This window comes from Bactrocera dorsalis, unplaced genomic scaffold, assembly GCF_023373825.1.
Source record: "Bactrocera dorsalis isolate Fly_Bdor unplaced genomic scaffold, ASM2337382v1 BdCtg040, whole genome shotgun sequence".
Classification (NCBI taxonomy): Eukaryota; Metazoa; Arthropoda; class Insecta; order Diptera; family Tephritidae; genus Bactrocera; species Bactrocera dorsalis.
Window position 1 is genome coordinate 51,871 of NW_026038091.1, and position 19,612 is coordinate 71,482.

The 19,612-nt window shown below is 41.0% G+C and overlaps 2 protein-coding genes across 2 annotated transcripts; one reads left to right on the plus strand and one right to left on the minus strand.

Moving 5' to 3' along the window:
• Positions 1-1,718: 1,718 nt before the first annotated feature.
• LOC105228063 (protein peanut) lies at positions 1,719-3,999 on the minus strand. Its single transcript, XM_011207673.4, has one exon. It carries the CDS (start codon positions 3,715-3,717, stop codon positions 2,137-2,139), a length of 1,581 nt encoding a protein of 526 aa, XP_011205975.3. The 5' UTR covers positions 3,718-3,999; the 3' UTR covers positions 1,719-2,136.
• A 7,657-nt stretch (positions 4,000-11,656) lies between these two features.
• LOC105228067 (protein deadpan) lies at positions 11,657-19,512 on the plus strand. Its single transcript, XM_011207677.4, has 3 exons — positions 11,657-13,021; positions 13,740-13,835; positions 16,439-19,512. The coding sequence occupies exons 1-3, from the start codon at positions 12,881-12,883 to the stop codon at positions 17,927-17,929; spliced, it is 1,728 nt and encodes a 575-aa protein (XP_011205979.2). The 5' UTR covers positions 11,657-12,880; the 3' UTR covers positions 17,930-19,512.
• The last annotated feature ends 100 nt before the right edge of the window (positions 19,513-19,612 follow it).

Below are 19,612 nucleotides of genomic sequence, written 5' to 3' on the forward strand. Positions count from 1 at the left end.
CATATGCATAATTTATTTGTAAATAAATACATATGTATGTAATTGTTTTAGTGCTGCTCATCGGGGTTTCTGACTTCAACGCGAACTTAGCGAATGAATTTGCTTTTGCTTTGTTTTCGCGCTAATGAAAGTGTATATTAATCGCTGGGAGCCCGCATATACACACATACATATGTATGTCCATATGTATATTTGTACGGAGGTATATGTAAGTTTGAGTCATGCAAAGCAAAGCTTCATATTTATAATTATGTTTGTATATAAATATGTATATATATACAATGCACACCAATAACTAATGAATTGTGGTATGTGTGTTCACATTTATTAATAAATTCCTACCACCCAATCAACCGTTCGTTCGGCGGTATGTATTTGGCGGTCTAACGACCTCTTTACCCCTCTTTGATTTGCCACTTAACGGTCGCTTCTTTCGAAACTCTCGGCTGACCACTCGTTCCAAACATAGATAGTCATACATACATTAGCGTGAAGCGTTCATTGATCAGCGGCACATTGCTTCGGCGCAAAATGCTTAACGAAACCGCTAAGTAATTTCTAAGTAACTTCTTTATATGGAATGCGCTGTGCTGGAATTGGATGGGAGACAGCGTCAACAACACCAGTGACACGGCCTGTCCACATATGTTCATATGTCGCTCCATATGCGCGCAGGCATGAATATACAAACAAATATGTGCTTTCTTTGAATGTATAGATACATACATATGTATGTAAATACACAGAAACATATTTATGTACATATGAGGTGACTTATTGTATAGAGGTTTAATTGGCGCGTACTGATTTTATTTACTATTATTCAACTGTTGAGCGGAATAAATTTTAAAATTGGTGCAAATGCCAAAATGCCTTCAAAAAATAATTATTATTCATTTATTATATTTTTCATTACCTTCTTTATTAATAATTTTATATGCCACTTTTTATAAATGAAACACTCATTCCGATAAAAATTAAATAGTTTGAATTAAACAGAATTTCCAGCCGCAATTGAGAAATGCTAATCAGTAACCAATACATGAATGAGCATACATGTAAGTATGTACCATGTATATGTACACATGAATAAAAATATTCTACAAAATATGCTTTTTGATTTCTTTTCGTAAAAATGCATATGTGGACCACCAGCTAATTCCTATTGTACACACATACTGCCTTTCATTCAAATGTTAATTGACCGCTGCTGAATACAACAAAAAGTCAGTTAGTGGCACGCGAGTGGAGCATATCCACTACCACCATCTATACTAAGCTCTGGATGGTCTAGCGTCAAGTCCGTGTTAATTATCAAAACAAATTTTGGTTGATCCAACGTCTAACCCCGCTGTCAACCGCACAAAACAGACATTGTATGTAACTATAGATTCTCACGTCACTTCGCTAATGTGTTGAAAATTTACAGATGATGCATCAACTGTGTATGCGCCTTGTGTTCCATATCAATTATGACTACCGTTCAATAAATGAATTTATCAGCAGCAACGCGGGGACGGCCAACAATTAACATATAGAAGTAGAAGCAGCAGCGCACAATCACACGCGACCATAAATATAATACATGAAATAGACAACTGCCTAGAAAAATTATAAAAAATAAAGGAGCAAAGCAGGAGCCAATCGAGCTAACCATGAGTGTTGAAAGCAGAACATCTACATACATATATGGCGGTTAATAGGCAGTAAAATCAATATAAATTTTAAACTAAAGAAGACTTTATTATATATATTTTATTATATTTATGTAGGTATGTATAGTAGGTAATAGTGTTATAATTAATGCAAGGAGTATGAACGATACTCGTGTATTAGCTGTGGGGGTTGGGGAATCGTTTTAAGGGGTGTGTGTTTGCTTCGGTTGCTTGCTTTGTAAAGTAGTATTTTAAATACAATTTTAGTTATTTTATTACTTAACACAATTCGTCATAAACATCGTCATCGTCTACATATAATCATCATCGTTATCGTCATCGTATTACCTTCTCGGCCACCCGCATCAGCTGGTCTTTCTTCGCTTTGCTTTTACTTTGATTTTTTTCATTAACTTCTTTTCTGCTACTTTGTGTGTTTCTAGTTACTCGAATACTGTTTCTAGGATTAGTGCTTTAAAATTTAGAACAGTCCCTTCTTTTTCTTCTCCTTTTTGCCGTCAACATTATCGCTACTACTGTTAGCGCCAAGACTGCGTCGCTTCAATTCCTCAAGTGTGATATGATTAGCTTCCTCCCATTCCTTCTTCTCTCGCTCGAATTCGCGCCTCTTCTCTTCAAGCTCTCGCACCTGCAATTCCAGCGCCTTTTTGCGTTCCTCGTGACGTCGCGCTAACTCAAGCTCAGAATCCTTCAATTTCTGCATTTTCTCCTTCACTTTCATATCGAACACTTGTTCCATTTCGGCTTCCATCTTCTTCATTTTTAGCTCATGCTCGCGTTTTTCTTCTTCCATTTGTGTCAAGGGGTTTTTATTTGATAAGCGTGCTTTGCCATCGACTAGACCAAGCTCGGATAATTTGCGGCAGCGATAATTTTCGTAGTGCACATTGTTGGTAACATCTTTCAAATCCTGTAAATGTGTGCGTATAACCATGTTACGTAGCGCGATAAAGTCGCAATGAGCTAGATTTTCCACCTCAACCAAACCCCAAGGATAGCGTCGGCCACGTACTTTCTTGCCATCCATTTCAATTATGGAGTTGGCACCCACGACAGCAAATGGCACGCGTACGCGCAAATTCTGTGCTGTTTTTCCCTCCTCGGCTGCATCTTCGATAGTGGAAGGGAAGTCGTATATTTTAATTTTGTGCTGTGCAATTTCATTGAGAATTTGTTTTTTGAATAGATGCACCTCATCTGGTGTCATTGTGTCCGCTTTGGATATGATGGGCACGAGATTCACTTTGTCAGAGAGACTTTGCATGCAAGCGATGTCTAATGGTCGCAAACCATGTCCGGATGGCGCAATGAAATACAAACAGCAATGTACTCTATTATCTGGAATCTGTTTGCGGTAAACGCGTGACTCAGCAGTCAAGTATTCCTCATATTTGTTGTCAACATATTCAAGTATGGGAACCCAACAATTTGTGTTATCGACAGCGTCACCAAAGCCAGGTGTGTCAACTACAGTGAGCGTTAAATTTACACCATTCTCTTTGAGAAGCACCTTCGTAGCTTCTACGGCAACAGTCTTCTTGCGACGTAGTGATGGACCAGGATATTGTTCCGCATTATATATATCAGCTAAGAACATGGAATTGATTAATGTTGATTTGCCTAATCCACTAGCACCCACAACCATCAATGTAAACTCGAATCCACGTTTTACCGCTTTACGGTAAACTTGATTTGGTAGATTGGCGAAGCCGACATAACCCGCTATTTCCATTGGTTTGTTGCGCACAGGCAGTGGCGGTTTCTGCTTCTGCTGTAGTTGATTTTGGTTTTCCTTCTCCTGCAACTCGGTGGTCACTTTGTTCGAATCGGCAGCGCCGCTGCCAGCTGCATTGCTACCTACTCCGCCTCCACCGCCATTAGTGGCCGTGGTGCCTTCGACCAGATGACTCTTGTTGGGCACGCTTGGTGGCTGTGTCTGTGGCAACTGCGGAGGCTGTTTATCCCTTAGCGCGAGTTGAGCCAATGTACTGGGCAGCGACTGTATTGCTCCATTGACTGCATTCGTTCTCGGACTTTGCATGCTGCAACTTTTTCACGCGTTTCAACTATTTCAACGCGTTCCTACTACACAATTTAATATAAGTTTTGCACAAATTTATTCGATTATTATGTATTTTCTTTACAACGCGCTGTCACACCTATTTTTCTTCCTTTATGTTTTATGAGTTTTTTTTTACAATTCGCTTGTGCCTTTTTCGTATATCCCACTTTTGTATGTCAATTTGTGTCAACAAAATTCGAACGCGCACTGAAATGACTCCAGCCAAATTACACGACCTGCAGCGACTACTTATTTGTCAGACAGAGACAAAGCGGTCGGCTAAATTCCAGTCGTGAATACGTGACACACATGCGAAAGCAGGTACGAAGGCAAGTCGTTGGCCGCTCTCACTCCAGTGAACTATCGGCCGCTGCTGCTCTCACTGCGCTCAAACGAAGCTTACGTCAGCGTCGCAGTGCAATTGCTAAATACATGTGTGCATTTTCCAGCAATGACAGCTGCGGAATTGCCAGACATGAGCCAAATATCTTTACATATTGAAAATAAGGTTTTATGCGAAGGAGTACACGAAAAAGTGTTATTACTATTACAATTAGAGAGTTATTAACTGAAGTTTAGCATTATTTAGCTGTCTGAGCATATATTTTCATTTATTTTGACAGTCAAACACTCGATAAGAAACATGGAAATATTTGTATTTGCAATAAATTCAAAATTCAAGCAGTTTTCTTTTGCACTATATTCAAAGTGTATTGAAATACTAACGCCATACCAGTAAAGTATCGAATACAATTATTTATATGAATGCTCATCTTTGGCATGGCAATGACATATGATTTAGCGCCATAATGAAAGTGAAGCAAAAGAGAAACTCGAAAATGTGTACTCTCCCGTTTAAATTGCTGCTTGTATACATTCACACAGTTTCTGTGGCATTGTTTCCTATTTATAAAACAATTCATTTTTGCTGGTACCATATACATACATACGAATATCAGATGTAGTGCATGTCGGAAATATGAGTCCGATCCTGTTTATAGATGTTCCTTATTCTTTCACAAACGTTCTGCACTCAGTTAAACTCTCACGCACACAAACACATGTTCGCCCACAGCTCTTACTAAATTTGCAATTCACCACACACTCGCATGCACATAGTTTTAAACGAAAACGAAATTTAATTTATTTGTATTATTGTACTAATTAATTAATAAATATTGTTTCACTCATTCATTGGGTAAATGCAAATAAGATGTAATTTTAATTATTATAAGCATCCATATAAACTCACCATTCAACACGCATTTTCTTTCTGCTCTCTTCTTTTAGTCTCCTTTCTATTCAATTTCTCCAACGCCGACTAACGCGCCAAACGAAATATTCTATTGAAGAAATTAAACTAACACTTGCATATCGAAGAACAACGCTTTTGAAACACTTCTATTAATTTTGACCTTTTGAACTAGCACTAGCAATTTTGCACACACATTTTAGTATAAACCGAATTAATATTTTTTCAGAAAATTAAACCGATTACGAACCGACTGCCTTCTTTTGCAATTACACATGAACTGTCAAATCAATGCTATGATCCGTTTCCGTTATTCGGCAAAGCTCATTTCCTTCCAGTGAGCTTACAACACCAAAGAATATGTGGGAAGATCTCAGCACACTAACACCATCAAAGAATTCTTCAAACAACACATAAAATATTTTTGGCATTCAACGCAAAGAAATGGCGTCTGTAAAAAAAATTTGGCGACAGATTCAGTGAAGTTTTGCACAAATTATTTGCTGGGCACACGAAACAGCATAAACGTACATATACATACATACATATGTACATATGTACAAATAAATAGTAAAATGCTTGTGTGCGTGTAGGTTTTAATAGACTAAATTATAAGATTCGCCAAATTGTACCATTTCCTTCTTTCTAGTTTACGGATTTCCAGTCGCTTGCGTTTTGTTGTAATGACATCTAATTGTGAATACAGGTGCATATTTATGTACATAAATAGTTCTAAGAACTTTTGTGGGAATCTTCAAATTTTGAATAAGCAATTAAAGGCTTTAATTATTATTAACAACAGTGTTGCAAGCACTTGGGTCCACTGAAATACTGTATTGAAATTTGAGGATAAAAAGAAATCCGACTTAGAAATGAGCACAATGCTAACTAATGGCTATTAAAAGATAACCGAAATGTGTCAATACGGAGGGTGTCGGCCAGCAAAGGCCACAGCAAATTGCGCAATGGCAACATACAAACACACACGCGTGCTAATAAATAGGAATATCCGTTAGATGTGCAGCCACAATCGCAATGTTCCAAATAATGACCCAAGTGCATATGTGTATGTATGTAAGCGCGACGCAATATTTTTATTTGATATTGTATGCTATAGGCGCATATGCCCGGCTGCATTTGGACCCAATTGAAAATCCAGCCACCATTGTAGAATCATTGTCGAAAATTGGAAAAACCAACAACGCGGCCAGCTGATCGCAGGCGGCGAATGGCATGCGCCAAGACGTACAAACGTGCTGTGAAGTGAATGCAAAAGAAAATCCGAAACATAAACAGAGGCGCGCGCGCATGCCATAAAGCAGCTGCAGTCAGATTGACTTTATCTTCAAGAAAGTGACGGTTACACCAAAAGTAACCGTTTGGATTCTTTTTACCATTGCTCAGCGTTTGATAGAGCTGTTGCAGGCTCCAAAGCGGAAGGCAAGGCAAGAAGACGATGTTCGATGCGGTGTGCATGTGTATGTTTATGTAATGTTGTGTAATGCTACGATAGGCAAAGAGTTGAACCAAAGGTATTAAATGCTTTGCTTTGTGTGGTTAATTAGATGTCGAGTAGATTGTTGTTTGTTCGCTGGTTTGTTCCTTAAATCTTTTGAATCGCTTGGTCTGCCGTGTGCTAAAGCAGATGCGCCATGGCAAATGTGTTACAAAACGCACATGAAGGTGTTTAACAAATAAAAAAGTATTTAAAGTTAAGTTTGAAAGAAACATGGAATTTTCACGTCGCTTGGATCAAACCGACCTCATTGGTTTACTTTTACAATCTGTTTAGTTAATATAGTTGAAAAGCTTTGAGATTTGGTTATTATTTGTGGAATTCGCTGGTAAAGTTTGGTTGTAATTATGTTTTGGAGGATGGAGTCATGTGTAGAAGTTCACGCAAGTGAGGAAAGTTAACTGATCGCCATTCACTTGGGAGAGGCCAGAAACGATTCTTTTACATATGGCTCAAGCAGCTTACGCCTTCCGGTCTTTGACCAAGTATCCTCTGGGTAGCCTAAGAACATCCGTTAGAAAATGAGCTAAAATGAGAAGGCGAAACATCCCATACACAGGGTTGTGCGGTGGGTTTGGGACGTAAAAATCACCCTCAATGAAAAATTTCCAACTGTCTCAGATAACAGACCCGTGATGGCGACCATGGCAAACCAAATAAGGTTTTCGATTTGAGCGCCTGGAATGTCCGGTCCCTTAATTGGGAAGATGCCGCTGCCCAGCTGGTTGACGGCTATAACCGCGTAAGCGGTTTCTACGTCAGAAAGGAAGAAGTTATGCTTTGTAAGCTGAAAAACATTAAAAGTTTTTGCAATTAATTAATTCGTACTCGAATAAAAGCCTAGCACACCCGCTTCCAGCTCAAACTGTACATTCTTGTCCAGCGACAATGACTTCAATTGAAACTAGAAGCCGAAATCAAATGGTCGAATATGCTATATTTTAAGAATTAAAACAACAACTGTACAAAGTCATGAATGCATTTACAAAAATGTAAAGTTTCCCACAAAAAACTTATTCTCACGCTCACCTGAGGGCCAACAGGCAGTGCAGTTCAGCTCAGCGCAGGACAGAGCGCACAGATGTGCCGTCTAAACTTCCATGCAAGGGCTTACAAGCGAAGTCCACGTGCAAAAGGGGGAAGCCGTCGTCCGCACAACAACTAAACGTTGAAAAGCGAAAACAAAAACAAACACGATATGTATTTTATAATAAAATAAAGGAGGCCGCAGGCCGCAGGAAACAACGGAAACATATAAGGAAGTAAAGGAAGCAAAACAGTCCGTAAGTAAAGGAATTACAAGGGTGTGTTGTTGCGTCGGCATGCAGGCGCAGTCCATACACACGCACACACACAAGTATGACGTTTGTATGTACACCAACAACTTTAAAGTGTAGGGCGCGTCCGCAATATGAGAGGACAAGTGTTGTGTGTTTGTTTTTGTTGCTTTAGAAATTAAAATATTGAAATTAGACAGACAACGAAAGCAGTGTACGACGGAATGCGGGCAACCCTCGCACTGGTAGGGGAGTTGGTGCATACGTGCGTGTGGCTGTGTGAGTGCCAAGCGCGAGTGGGGTGGCGTTGCAACTTGACATGCATGGGAATTTGTTTTGACGAGACTGAGGTGAGAACGCTTTCAACAGTGAGGACTCAATGCGCTTAGGACGGCTAAGGTAAGTTGGGTGTGGGACGGATTTACCCACACACTTACACATGTCAGTATTATGTGCTCATATTTTTTTTTTTTAATATGACGTTATAGCGGTGAGTCAGTTGTTAATGTCAATTAATTGCTCAATTCTGTTCGGCCTTCTAGCCGATCCTTTTTGTGACTTAAATGAAACAGATGTTAGAAACTTCTCACGATTCCATTTCATGAATCTCTTAGGCGAAGTTGTTTAAAAATCGCCCCGCACTAATATACGTATATATATTTGTTTATACAGTTATCATATTTGTAGCACCGTTTCCGATATGCCTGTTTCCCTAGCGCAACCCAAAAAAAGTTCCCACAGGTTGGTTTGGTAGACATTAGTCTTACTCCTGAAATGCCTCACATTTCTTACGCCTTAATGCAGTAGCTAAAAATAAACGGCAAGCAAGAACCACAGCCACAACAACTTAATTCATGGATTAATGATCTGCTGCGGTTGTGGCATGTATCCACATGTACACACGTAGGCATACCACTGCACATATTGGGTTTGTAACACCACGAGAGGTGGCGAACGTCTGTGCCAACTACGCGGCGCATGGATACGTCTGCCAAGCTGCAGCCGAAATATACACGTACGAAACGTGTCCGCAGCTCTCACGTGGCCCACAATTTGTATAAGGGCTACCGGTGAGCCGATGTGCCGGCTGGTCGTCTGGCAGCCGCGTCTGCGTTTTGGGGTTAAGGTTGACGATCACATGGAAATAAGCTGAAGAGTAATATAAAATGATGCTTTTTAATGCAGCAGCGGCTTATTGATTCCGTTCGTTGCGCCCAGTTTATGCCTTCTCACACTTTTACAAAAGAAGTTGAAACAAAAGCGAGTAAACGAAAACCAAATTGGACTTCACTGGGTTCTTTAAAGTATAGCAAATATGTATACGAATGTATGTATGTACATGTCTTTACGTGTAACTCGCAGTGCGCATGAAGACGCCGCATCCTTATATTTTAATGTGTAAATCGTGCGTTCAGCATTCATAAATGAGATTTGCAAAATATGGTGCCAATAATTGTGGATTTTATGTAGTTATATAGACGTAGGTATCGATACCAGAATGCATATCTATGCCACCTGCACACGCAAATCCTCGTTCAGCTTAGCATGATACATCGGTAATGAGGAAAGCCCTTCTCGTTCTTTTCGCAAAGTGGCGCCAATTGGAGATTTCAAGCGAAGCCAGGTCTTTCTCCACTTGGTTTTATCAGCTTCCTCTGCTTCCCCCGGTGGGTACTGCGTAAATACTTTCAGAGTTGGAGTGTTTTCGTACATTCGGACGATATGATCTAGCCAGCGTAACCGCAGGTCTTTTAATTCGCTGAACTATCTCAATGCCCTCGTACGTATATTTCTCATACAGCTCATCGTTCTATCGAATGCGATATTCGCTGTGGACGAGGCGCAAAGGACCATAAATCTTCCGCAGAACCTATCTCTCGAAAACTCGTAACGTCGACACATCGACATTGTCATCGTCCATGTCTCTGCACAATAGAGTAGAACGGATATAATGAGTGACTTACAGAGTTTGGTCTTTTTTTGTCCAGAGAGGACTTTAGGAGGATGGAGCCAAGTGTAGAAGTTTACGCAAGTAAGGAAAGTTCTCTGAGCGCCATTCACTTGGGAGTGGCCAGAAACGATTCTTCTATATATGGCTCAAGCAGCTCACAACTTCCGGTCTTAGATCAAGCATCCTCTGAGTAGTAAAAACAACATCCGTCTGAAGGCGAGCTAATGTAAGAAAACGAAACATCCCCTCCCCAGGGTTATGCGCTGGGTTTGGGACCCGCCACATAAAAACCCGTACCAATGAAAAGGAAAGAACAGCCTCGGATAAGTGACCCCTGCAAACGTGTTAAAGATTATCATTTGAGGACATGCAACTGGAATGTCCGGCCCCTGAATTGGGAAGGTGCCGCTGCCCAACTGGTTAACGTCCTCGTAGAGTAAAGGCTGACTTCACCGCCGTCCAAAAAATGCGATGGACGGAACAAGGACTGAGATGAGTAGGTCCTTGTGGCATTTTCTACAGTGGTCATATAAAGGAGCGCAAAGTCGGTGGGGGATTCGTGGTAGGAGAGAGATTCCGTCGCCGAGTACTGGCAAGAATTTTTAAATAATCGCTATTTGTTATTATTTCACAGAATGCGAATGTGGCAGCTGCCAAGTACGTAACGCTGCAAATTTCCAAAATTACAATTCGACTTGTGCGCAGGCGCCTTGTCACCATCCATAAAAGTAGCAACGCGTCTGACTCGCGCAAATTGTATGGGACCTACAACAAATAAAACTAAATGAAGCAGCCGTAAATGCACATAAATACAATATATTTATGAATTTATATCGGTGTCTCAGCCTCAGGCATTTCACACTTTCCCACGCCTAATTTTAATTATTGCTGCGACAGCTGTTGCTCGCCTGCAACCCACCGTCAACTTAATGCCAACGTTCTTAATGACTTCTGCTTTTTCGTTGCTGCTTTTGTGCCGAAATCTTAATCTTAGTATGTGCGCCTCACACAAAAACCCAACCCCCATATCGCCATATCGAAGTGGCAATCAACCAACCGTTCGACCGGCCGACCGATCAACCTACCCTGCCTCCTTAAGTACAACCCAAGTTCACTTCTGATATGTCTTGCAGTGCAGCTGTCGATATTGAGGCATGTCATATGCATGGACCGAAGTGTGTATGTGTATGTAAGTGCAATTACATTGTGAGAGCAAAAGAAAGTTTTCTTACCTACCCGACACCCCAATCGAAGAACGCTACTTACGTGTGTGTGCGCCTTGATTGCTTCATACGCGCGCTGATGCGAGTCGGGAAGCTGCGAGCGTACCGAATTGCTTTGTGCATATATTGAAAAACTGCCGTTTAATAATTCACCAATTATGAGAGAAGACATTGCTGGCATATCAAACACATTTTTGAACAAAAATAGATCTTTTCAATAAATAAAATTAATGTATATCATAGTTTCGGGCAGTGAAAGTTGAGAAAAGCGCGATTCCGAGATAAAAAGTAGATTTTTAGATTTTTCGACAGGCGTAAATATCGTTCAAATCGTTATAAATTGTTATGAATTCGTGTAACTCTTTCGCTTTGCATACATACATATGTTCGATATGTATATACATATGTATGACTATAACAGTGCTTCACATGCCACCACATCCGCTGAAATATTTTGAATTAGTACATTGGTGTTCTTTTTCCGCAAAATAAATCACATTTTTACACTTAAGCGGGGCCTTTACACACCCGATTCGTATAATTGATATATATGTGAACATATACTCTATATAACATATGTGAATAAATGAAAATCTCTGTAGTTGAGTTGAGTGATTTCTCTTTCGTTGCGCTGTATCAATTTCAGCACTCATATCCGTCATTTAAATAAATGAAAAGCCCAGTATAATACAAGTGTTTGTGTGTCTGTATGTACCCCGTTGATGTTGTGATAAAAATCATGACAATAGGGGTAATATACGTGGCAAGCACAACCACACACACTTACACACTCACCCACATCCACAGGCGTTAACCGGAAAGTGACCATGCAGCGGAATTTCACCCCCTTCGCACAACGCGCGTTGGAATGTCGCGTCCGTCGCTGCCACATCGTCGATACATTTCGTCACAATTCACATACTCGCGACTTGAGCGCGCCGCCACAGTTGCAGTAAGCGCGCAGTTTCGCAGACGAGGCTATCACATACTCAACCATTTTTGCGAGCGCCTCCCAGCGCAGCAGACACTTACAAACATCCAACAAACTGCAAAGAAGACAACAGCGCCTCCTTACCTGTGCGCTTTGGCTAACAGTCTTGTTGGCTGGCTGAACGTCTAGTTGTGTCGTTGTGAGTCTCACAACACACACACACCACCACCGCCAGCACCAACACGCCAACAAACGGTACATCATAACTCACTGGCGCGCTGGCAGCGAACTCAGACACTCCTCAGGTAATAAAAGTGCAAAGGCAGCCGGTTTTGCTGAGCGTGAGAAAATATTATAAGTAAAGGAGCCGAGTCGTCGTTTGTTCGTGTGCAAGTCGTGCGTGCAGACGCTGCCTGGCTTTGGTGACTTCGTGCGCATGTTCGTCAACGCCGCTGTGACGATCCTCGTCTATTGGCAGCGCCTTCGTAAGCACCGTTCTGCCAAACGTAAGGATCGTTCTGAGTGTGCGCTATCCTGATGAACAGTATCCTGCTGGAGTTGAACGCGCGTGGTCGTGTGTTGTGCGTGCTGCAAAAGAATCGTTAAGCATGCAAGCGTATATTTCGAACTAAAAGTTTTGTTTACGAATTGCAGAATTCGTTAAGTGTTGCGAAACCGAAAAAAACATACCAAAAAAATTAATAAAATGCTGAAGCACTACTGAACGATTTAAGAAAAATGTTTTCGGGAAATTTTGTGCAATAAAAAGCAAAAGAAAAAGCTCTGCGCTTAAGTCGCTTGTGTAGACCAAAGTTTTCTGTTAAGTGTTGTGTTTGAAGATTTTAATTTAACCATTTTAAACTGCTGTGTGCGCATGTGTCGCTGATTAAATAAAATACCAAAAATTTTTGTTGCTGTTAAAAGTGTTTTTCGTGTGCAAAGTCGTTAAATAAGTGGATAAACAATAACTTGCAATTATTGGAGCTAGAAAAATGGATTACAAAAACGATTATCATTCGGACGATGACTTCGATTGCTCTAACGGTTATAGCGACAGTTATAACAGTGCCAACGGCAGCGGACAGGGTCAAATGTCCAATCCGCATGGACTATCGAAAGCCGAGCTGAGAAAGGTACATAGATTTAAAAAAGTAGAAACCTTGCTTGATATTAACGAACAATTTCATGACGGAAGCTCCGTGGAAAGCTTCAATATGCCAACTCTTTGGAGACAATTAAGTAAAATTGGTAGAAATAGCTCGATTCGAAACTAGTTCCCCGAAATATTCATATTTTGCAGTAAAATGGTTAAAATTAGATACAAAAAGTCTTGAAGCAAACAGTTTGCCTTCGAGTCAATTTCGAAACTTGCTGCGAGAATTTTAAAAATTTTGCTTTTTCATGTGATTTAGTAATTAATAACACGAAATTTGTATTTACTTCTTTAAAAAGCTTTTATATTAAATTCCTCTTACCCTTCTGTTTCTTTGTATTATTTTATCCGTGTTCATTCAAAAGCTTGGAAGACACTTTTTGAAATGGTGTTCCTAAAAAATATTATTTACCTTTCGGGTGACCCTCAGAAACTTATCTCAAACCTTCAAGTCCTATTTTGTCACACTTAAAATCCTTCAGCCTCTATTATTTAAAGCAAGAAATTCAGCACCTATGAAAATAAAAGTTTGGTTTTAGCTCTAACTTAGAAACCAAGCTATACCGACGGTCCAAGATCATTCTCTGCACTTCCTCTAATCTATTGACTTACCATATTACCATTTTTATCCACCATGTAAGCTTTCTGTCTCAAAGAATAGACATGCTGCTCACTCTTTATTTCTTTTTTTTTTGCAGACGAACAAGCCAATTATGGAGAAGCGACGGCGAGCGCGCATAAATCACTGCCTGAACGAGCTGAAATCACTAATTCTGGAAGCAATGAAGAAAGACGTAAGTTTTTGAAACCATTTTCTTTAAGAACACTAAACCCTCGGGAAAATAGTGCCTTGTAGAAATAGTATGGTTAATCTAACGCGCTGAGAAACTCTTTGAGATTGAGTTTTTAAGTTTGGGTTGAGTATGGGCGAAGCTAGGTTAACTCTTGCTGATAGTATCATTTACCATACGCCCTCTTTTAAGCCTTAAGTCTCTGAAAATGTATAAATTAAATTTAAACCACCTTGTAGACTTTCGCGCGAAATCACAAAGCGCATTCGCTTTCCACAAAGATCGTCGGAGATCTCCAGCAAATGCAAGCATAGAATCATCATGATCAGCAACAGATTATAAGTTGCTAAGATCAATAGGACAAGTAAACTCGCTCATAAGTATTGCCACATTTTATGCAAGTCTCCAACTACTATATGCATAATTACTTGTATGTAAGTGCATATTGCACGAAGCTAATCTGACTAAAGCCTTTGGCTTCCCAGAGTTTGCAACTAACTGCTAAAACGGTTACCATACTTAATTCGTGGCGCAGCAAGTGCCATTAAATTGTTTCCATCAATTACCGAGTGGCGTCAAATTTCAATAGAATCAATTACAAAGTACAACAACAACCAATCAAGGCAAGATCAAGTGGTTCGCACGCTAATGCGCTCGCCGACAGTGACTCGCTGTTGCCGCAGTGTCCTGCGGTGCGCCACGCCAATACGCCTTGTGGTTTTGTTGTTGGAATTTATATTCTCTCGTTATTATAAACAATTAAATTGAGTGTAAAATTCTTTTAAAGACACCGTATCGAAGATAGCGTGTAGTGTTGTGTAGTTGGGGAAGAATGGATCAGCAAAAAACGCATGTCCTTTGAGAGTGTGTGAACAAGCCGACGGCAGCACTGGCGGCGCTGATAAAAGCGAACGATGATAGAATCACTTGTTTCAGGCTAAAGGGCAATATGAGAAAATTGCGAGGCCATTGAGTGGGAACCTGTTTCGGGTCATTGTGACGCTTGAATAAAAGCGAGAATCCAAGAAAAAACGTACCAACAAGCACTACTTGCTTATGTTTATACGACACGAACAAATATTGAGAAGCAAAACGAAAAAAATAAAATTATCCTGCTGTTCTGCAAAACCTCGGCTTCGAGTGTTAAGTGTGAGAAAAAACGCCAACAACACAAGCACCACCATTGACCATTATGCCGCTTATGATAATGATTATGTGATCATCATTATCGTGAATCGTCGTCGCTTTGGTTGAGAGCGAACTTGAATTTGGTTGCTGATCGTGAGGCAGATCGGCGCTCGCTTTCAGACGTCAGTGGAAGGAGTAGCAAAAGTAAACAATATAAGCAACAACAACACGCTTAACAATAGCAACAACAAAATCAAAGTCGAAGGTAAACGTGTTGCGTGGGAAACTTGGTCAGCACACACACAAACAAAGAAACGTGTGGAGCAGTTGTGAATCAGCAAAATTCAGCAGTGAGACAAAAAAAGCAAATATGCGAAAAACGACGAGGACGTTGCATGTGCTTGTATGTATGTATGCCTGTGCATTGATCACCGCTTTACGAAGAGCCGCCTCACTCGAGCGCAGATCATCGGCATAATAAGAGCAATGCGAATGTGAAAAGACAACAAACCACAGAACAATTGCAGTTTGCCATCTTGTGGCTTTTGGCTTGAACGTCGGCTGCAGACGGTTGCAAAGCACACGGGCTGTCCGCTATGTGCATACATGTATGCATAGGTGTTTGGCTGATCTGCCACCGACTACAAGTAGCTTCACACATCGCCTGACAGCGCACCCGTTCGCTTTTCAGCGGGCTTCGCTTGCATTCCAGCCTCCCAACAGCCCGACAGCTCACAAATTTTTGCTCATTTTTATGTTGTCTGTCACGATCGTGTGCCGATCATCAGCGATCAATGCTTCTTGTGGCAACCAAATACAAAAACAAATACTGTACTGATATTTTTAAGGGACTCTGTTGACTCGTAGCTAAATAAGCAGTTTTGTGGTCAGTTTGGTTCTATGTGGTACACATGAGTTTATGCATGTATGTTGCATACTGAACCTCCTTTACGCTTTCATCTTACGATGCTGTCCCCACTTTGTTTTCGGCGAAGTGCTCTGCGGTCTGGTTTTTTCGCTTAGCACTTATGGTGGGATTTTTCGTACAAATTGCAATCAATTAGAAGCTTTGTGGAAAAAAGCAGCCAACAAGCGAGAGCTCAAAATATTTTCAATTCACGGAAATGTGTGAAATACTTGAAGGCATAGCTGAGCATTTCGTCAAACGGGAAGAGCTGTGGAGCTTAGAGCAGAAGCATACTCTCATGTCATAACAAAGTCTTTCGTATATTCTCAAGACTGGAGTTTTGTTAAAAAGAATCCAGCGGCAGCAATTCTTCCAAGAATATTTTGTATCGAAGAAAGGCCACAGTTTAGTTTAGTTACTTGATAATAAAACTAAATTTTTTTCTTATGAAATCATTGGTTATTTTCATTAACATTTTACTCATAATTTTTAAAACTTGGCGCTATTATATTTCTTTTCAAAGAAACCCTGTCATGTAAATACTTATGAAGCATTCCTTTCCTTTCTGCAGCCCGCCCGTCATACCAAACTGGAGAAGGCCGACATTCTGGAGATGACGGTAAAGCACTTGCAATCCGTTCAGCGACAACAGCTCAACATGGCCATTCAAACCGATCCGACCGTGGTGCATAAATTCAAGACCGGCTTCATAGAATGCGCCGAGGAAGTCAATCGTTACATTAACCAACTAGACGGCGTTGATGCTATGGTTCGCCAGCGTCTCACCAATCACCTCAACAGCTGCGCCAGTAACTTGGAGCAACTGGGCTCGATGAGCAATTTCAATAATGGCTATCGCGGCCAACTAGGCATAGGCATGTCCGCCCCGAGCAGTCTGTTTGGTGCCGCTTTGGCCGCTAATCCATTAGCAATGGCTGCTGCTGGCGCGCCTGCAGCGCTTTTTCCGCCAATGCCCCAAGACTTAAACAACAACAATAGCAACAATGGCAGTTTCGGCAACAATCTCACCGCAGCAGCAGCATCGGCCATGCCACCGGTGCAAATGGGTGGCGTACAATTGATACCTTCGCGTTTGCCATCCGGCGAATTCGCACTCATTATGCCGACCACAGCGCATGCGAATATTGTGAGTAACAACAACAATGCCGCACCATTTGTGAACTTTCCGCACGGCCGAAGTGCCGCTGCGGCAACATCTCCAGCGTCGAGCGCAACAACAGGCGCTGCAGCACCCACAGCCATGCCCACAACCGGCATCCCCATCAACGACTTTGCGGCGAATTTCAAGCGTTTAAGCGCCTTCAGCAGACCGCCAGTTGCGCCAATGCAACTGCAGGTGAACGCGGTCGCTCCAGTCAATGGCGCTCAGCTGAATAACAATATCGGCTTCTTGGCAGCCAGCGCACAGCAAACGCAGCAACAGCAACAACGTGCTGCAGCACCCGCACACCAACTGCACCATCAAAGCTCCACAGCCACCAACAGCCCACCGCTCAGTCCCATCTCATCGGTGTCTAGCCAGGGCGAAGACTCACTGATGCACACCAGCTCCGACTTCACTGGCTCGCGCCCAGCCACACCACCGCTCGACGTGACCGGCGACCACCAGCAGGAGCACAGCTTCTCCGGTGTTTTCTCCACACCAACCAGCGCCGAGTCATCCCTGCTAACCAGCTCCGCTGCATCACTTTCGTCAGCTGCCAGCAGCACGGCCAAATTATCACTGCATTTGCAACAGCAACAGGTGTCCTCCACCAGCGGCAGCGCCGGCAACAGTTGCAACACTAGCACCAGCAGTCTCGGCCTCGGCGGCAACAACAACGATTGCAGCGACAGTGGCGTCGAATCGAACACCTCACTGAAACGCTCGCTAGACGACGAAGCGGACTCGAGCGATGCGTGCGAGGCACCAGCCAGCAAGAAAATTGCCTTGGACTTGCCGAAACACAATGAGACGTCAACGGAGGCCACTTTGGTTAAACAAAAGCACAAATTGCAGGAGCTGAAAGAGGACGGCGATAATATGTGGCGACCGTGGTGAAGCGCTGAGCTGGTCGACTTTGTCTGGCGCAAAGTGCGATTTAGAGACGGCAGCGCTGCGGTGCTGTTTGCTTCAAACGACGAAGCTGTCAACTATGCGTGTTGTATAGCTGAGCAACTCAACGGTTTAATTTGATGAATTTGATGAAGGAATTTATCGAGATTTTTCAGTGCAACAACAACTATTTTGTTTTCTGTTCACTCACTTGTCAATGTTAAGTTTTAAGGTTTTTCTTTGCCTATTTAATTTTTGACGTTTGTTTTTCAATGTTTTGTACATGTATTAGTGTTGAAAGTAATTTTTGAAATGGAACACCACAAACTCGCATTTTAGTCTTTAAGCAGAAGCTTCTTATGGTCAATAGAAAGAGGCAGATGTAAGCATACGCCCATGTACATATCTATATACCAAGGCTTACATACGTCGTCACTTTAAGGTTAGCATATTTTGTTTTTATGCTTCATCTAATTGTGAAGAGATTATTTATGTTTTAAGTCTCGTCTAAGGTTGTTCAATTTTGTCATATGTTTTTGTGTATATATACATATATAGAAATTTAATAGATATTTTCAACTTGATGTTTTCATTGACATAGAGAGTAATACCAAACAAGAAAAATATTTTAAGTTTAATCAATTTTATTTTAGCTTGTTTTTTTTTTTTTTGTTCTGACGATCAATACAAGGCAGCCAATTTCACATTATTGAAAGTTCTAACTAAAATTAATGTCAGCGCACTTTGGCTGCCGCGTGTTTAAGTCATTTCTTTTGTTAAGCATACTTTTAGGATTTACACGTGATCATATTTTAAGAAAAGCGCGTTTATGAAGTTATAATCTTATACCATTAATTATTTGAGAAATGAATATTCTTATTAGAAGGCATTATATTTTGAACTCCACATAAGAGACATGCAAATATTTTTTGTAAATAAATTTAATACTTTTGCCATGAAAAATTGAGAGTAAAGTAGAGCAATTAATTCCTTAATTTGTATTCTAAGAATGGATGTGTAAACAAACCAAAAGTGGAAATAAATTTTCAAAATATTTAAAAAACATTACTTTTTTATTTAAGGAGAGAGATGTGATTATAATATTTGGTAGTCGAAAAAGTCTTTTCGTATTTTGTCAGTACATGTCGTGGCAGTCGTATACGAGTATCTCCAGCGCTACCAATCACATTGTGTCATACCATATAGTGTTGGAAAGTGAGATTTTAAGCTTCATTTAAAAAGTTACAGCTCTTCAAAAATGAGTGAAAATAATGAAGAAATTCGTTGTATTTGACATTTTTGTATAAAAAAGGGAAGAATGTCACGCAAGCCACCAATGAAATTTATCAAGTTTACGGAGACGATGCTGTATCAATTGGTGTCGCAGAACAACAGTTCGCTCGCTTCCGTTCTGAAAAGATGCACCTCGCTCTTGTCAACCTATCGTTGAAAAAGTCGATAAAATTATGGAAAAGATTGACCAGGACCGTCACATAAGCAGCCATTACATCGCTGGGGAACTTAACATTCATCATCAAACGGTTTGGAACCATTTAAAAAAGGCTGGCTACAAAAAGAAGCTCGATATTTGGGTACCACATGAATTGTCTGTGAAAAATTTAATGGACCGAATTAACATCTGCGATTATTTGCTGAAACGAAATGAAATCGAATCATTTCGAAAGCGAA

Bases quoted from the DNA above. Each gene is read 5' to 3' on its own strand.
- LOC105228063 (XM_011207673.4), bottom strand. From the start codon at position 3,717: ATGCAAAGTCCGAGAACGAATGCAGTCAATGGAGCAATACAGTCGCTG.
- LOC105228067 (XM_011207677.4), top strand. From the start codon at position 12,881: ATGGATTACAAAAACGATTATCATTCGGACGATGACTTCGATTGCTCT. The intron at 13,022-13,739 runs GTACATAGATTT...TTTTTTTTGCAG, and splicing joins CGAAAGCCGAGCTGAGAAAG to ACGAACAAGCCAATTATGGA. The intron at 13,836-16,438 runs GTAAGTTTTTGA...TCCTTTCTGCAG, and splicing joins TGGAAGCAATGAAGAAAGAC to CCCGCCCGTCATACCAAACT.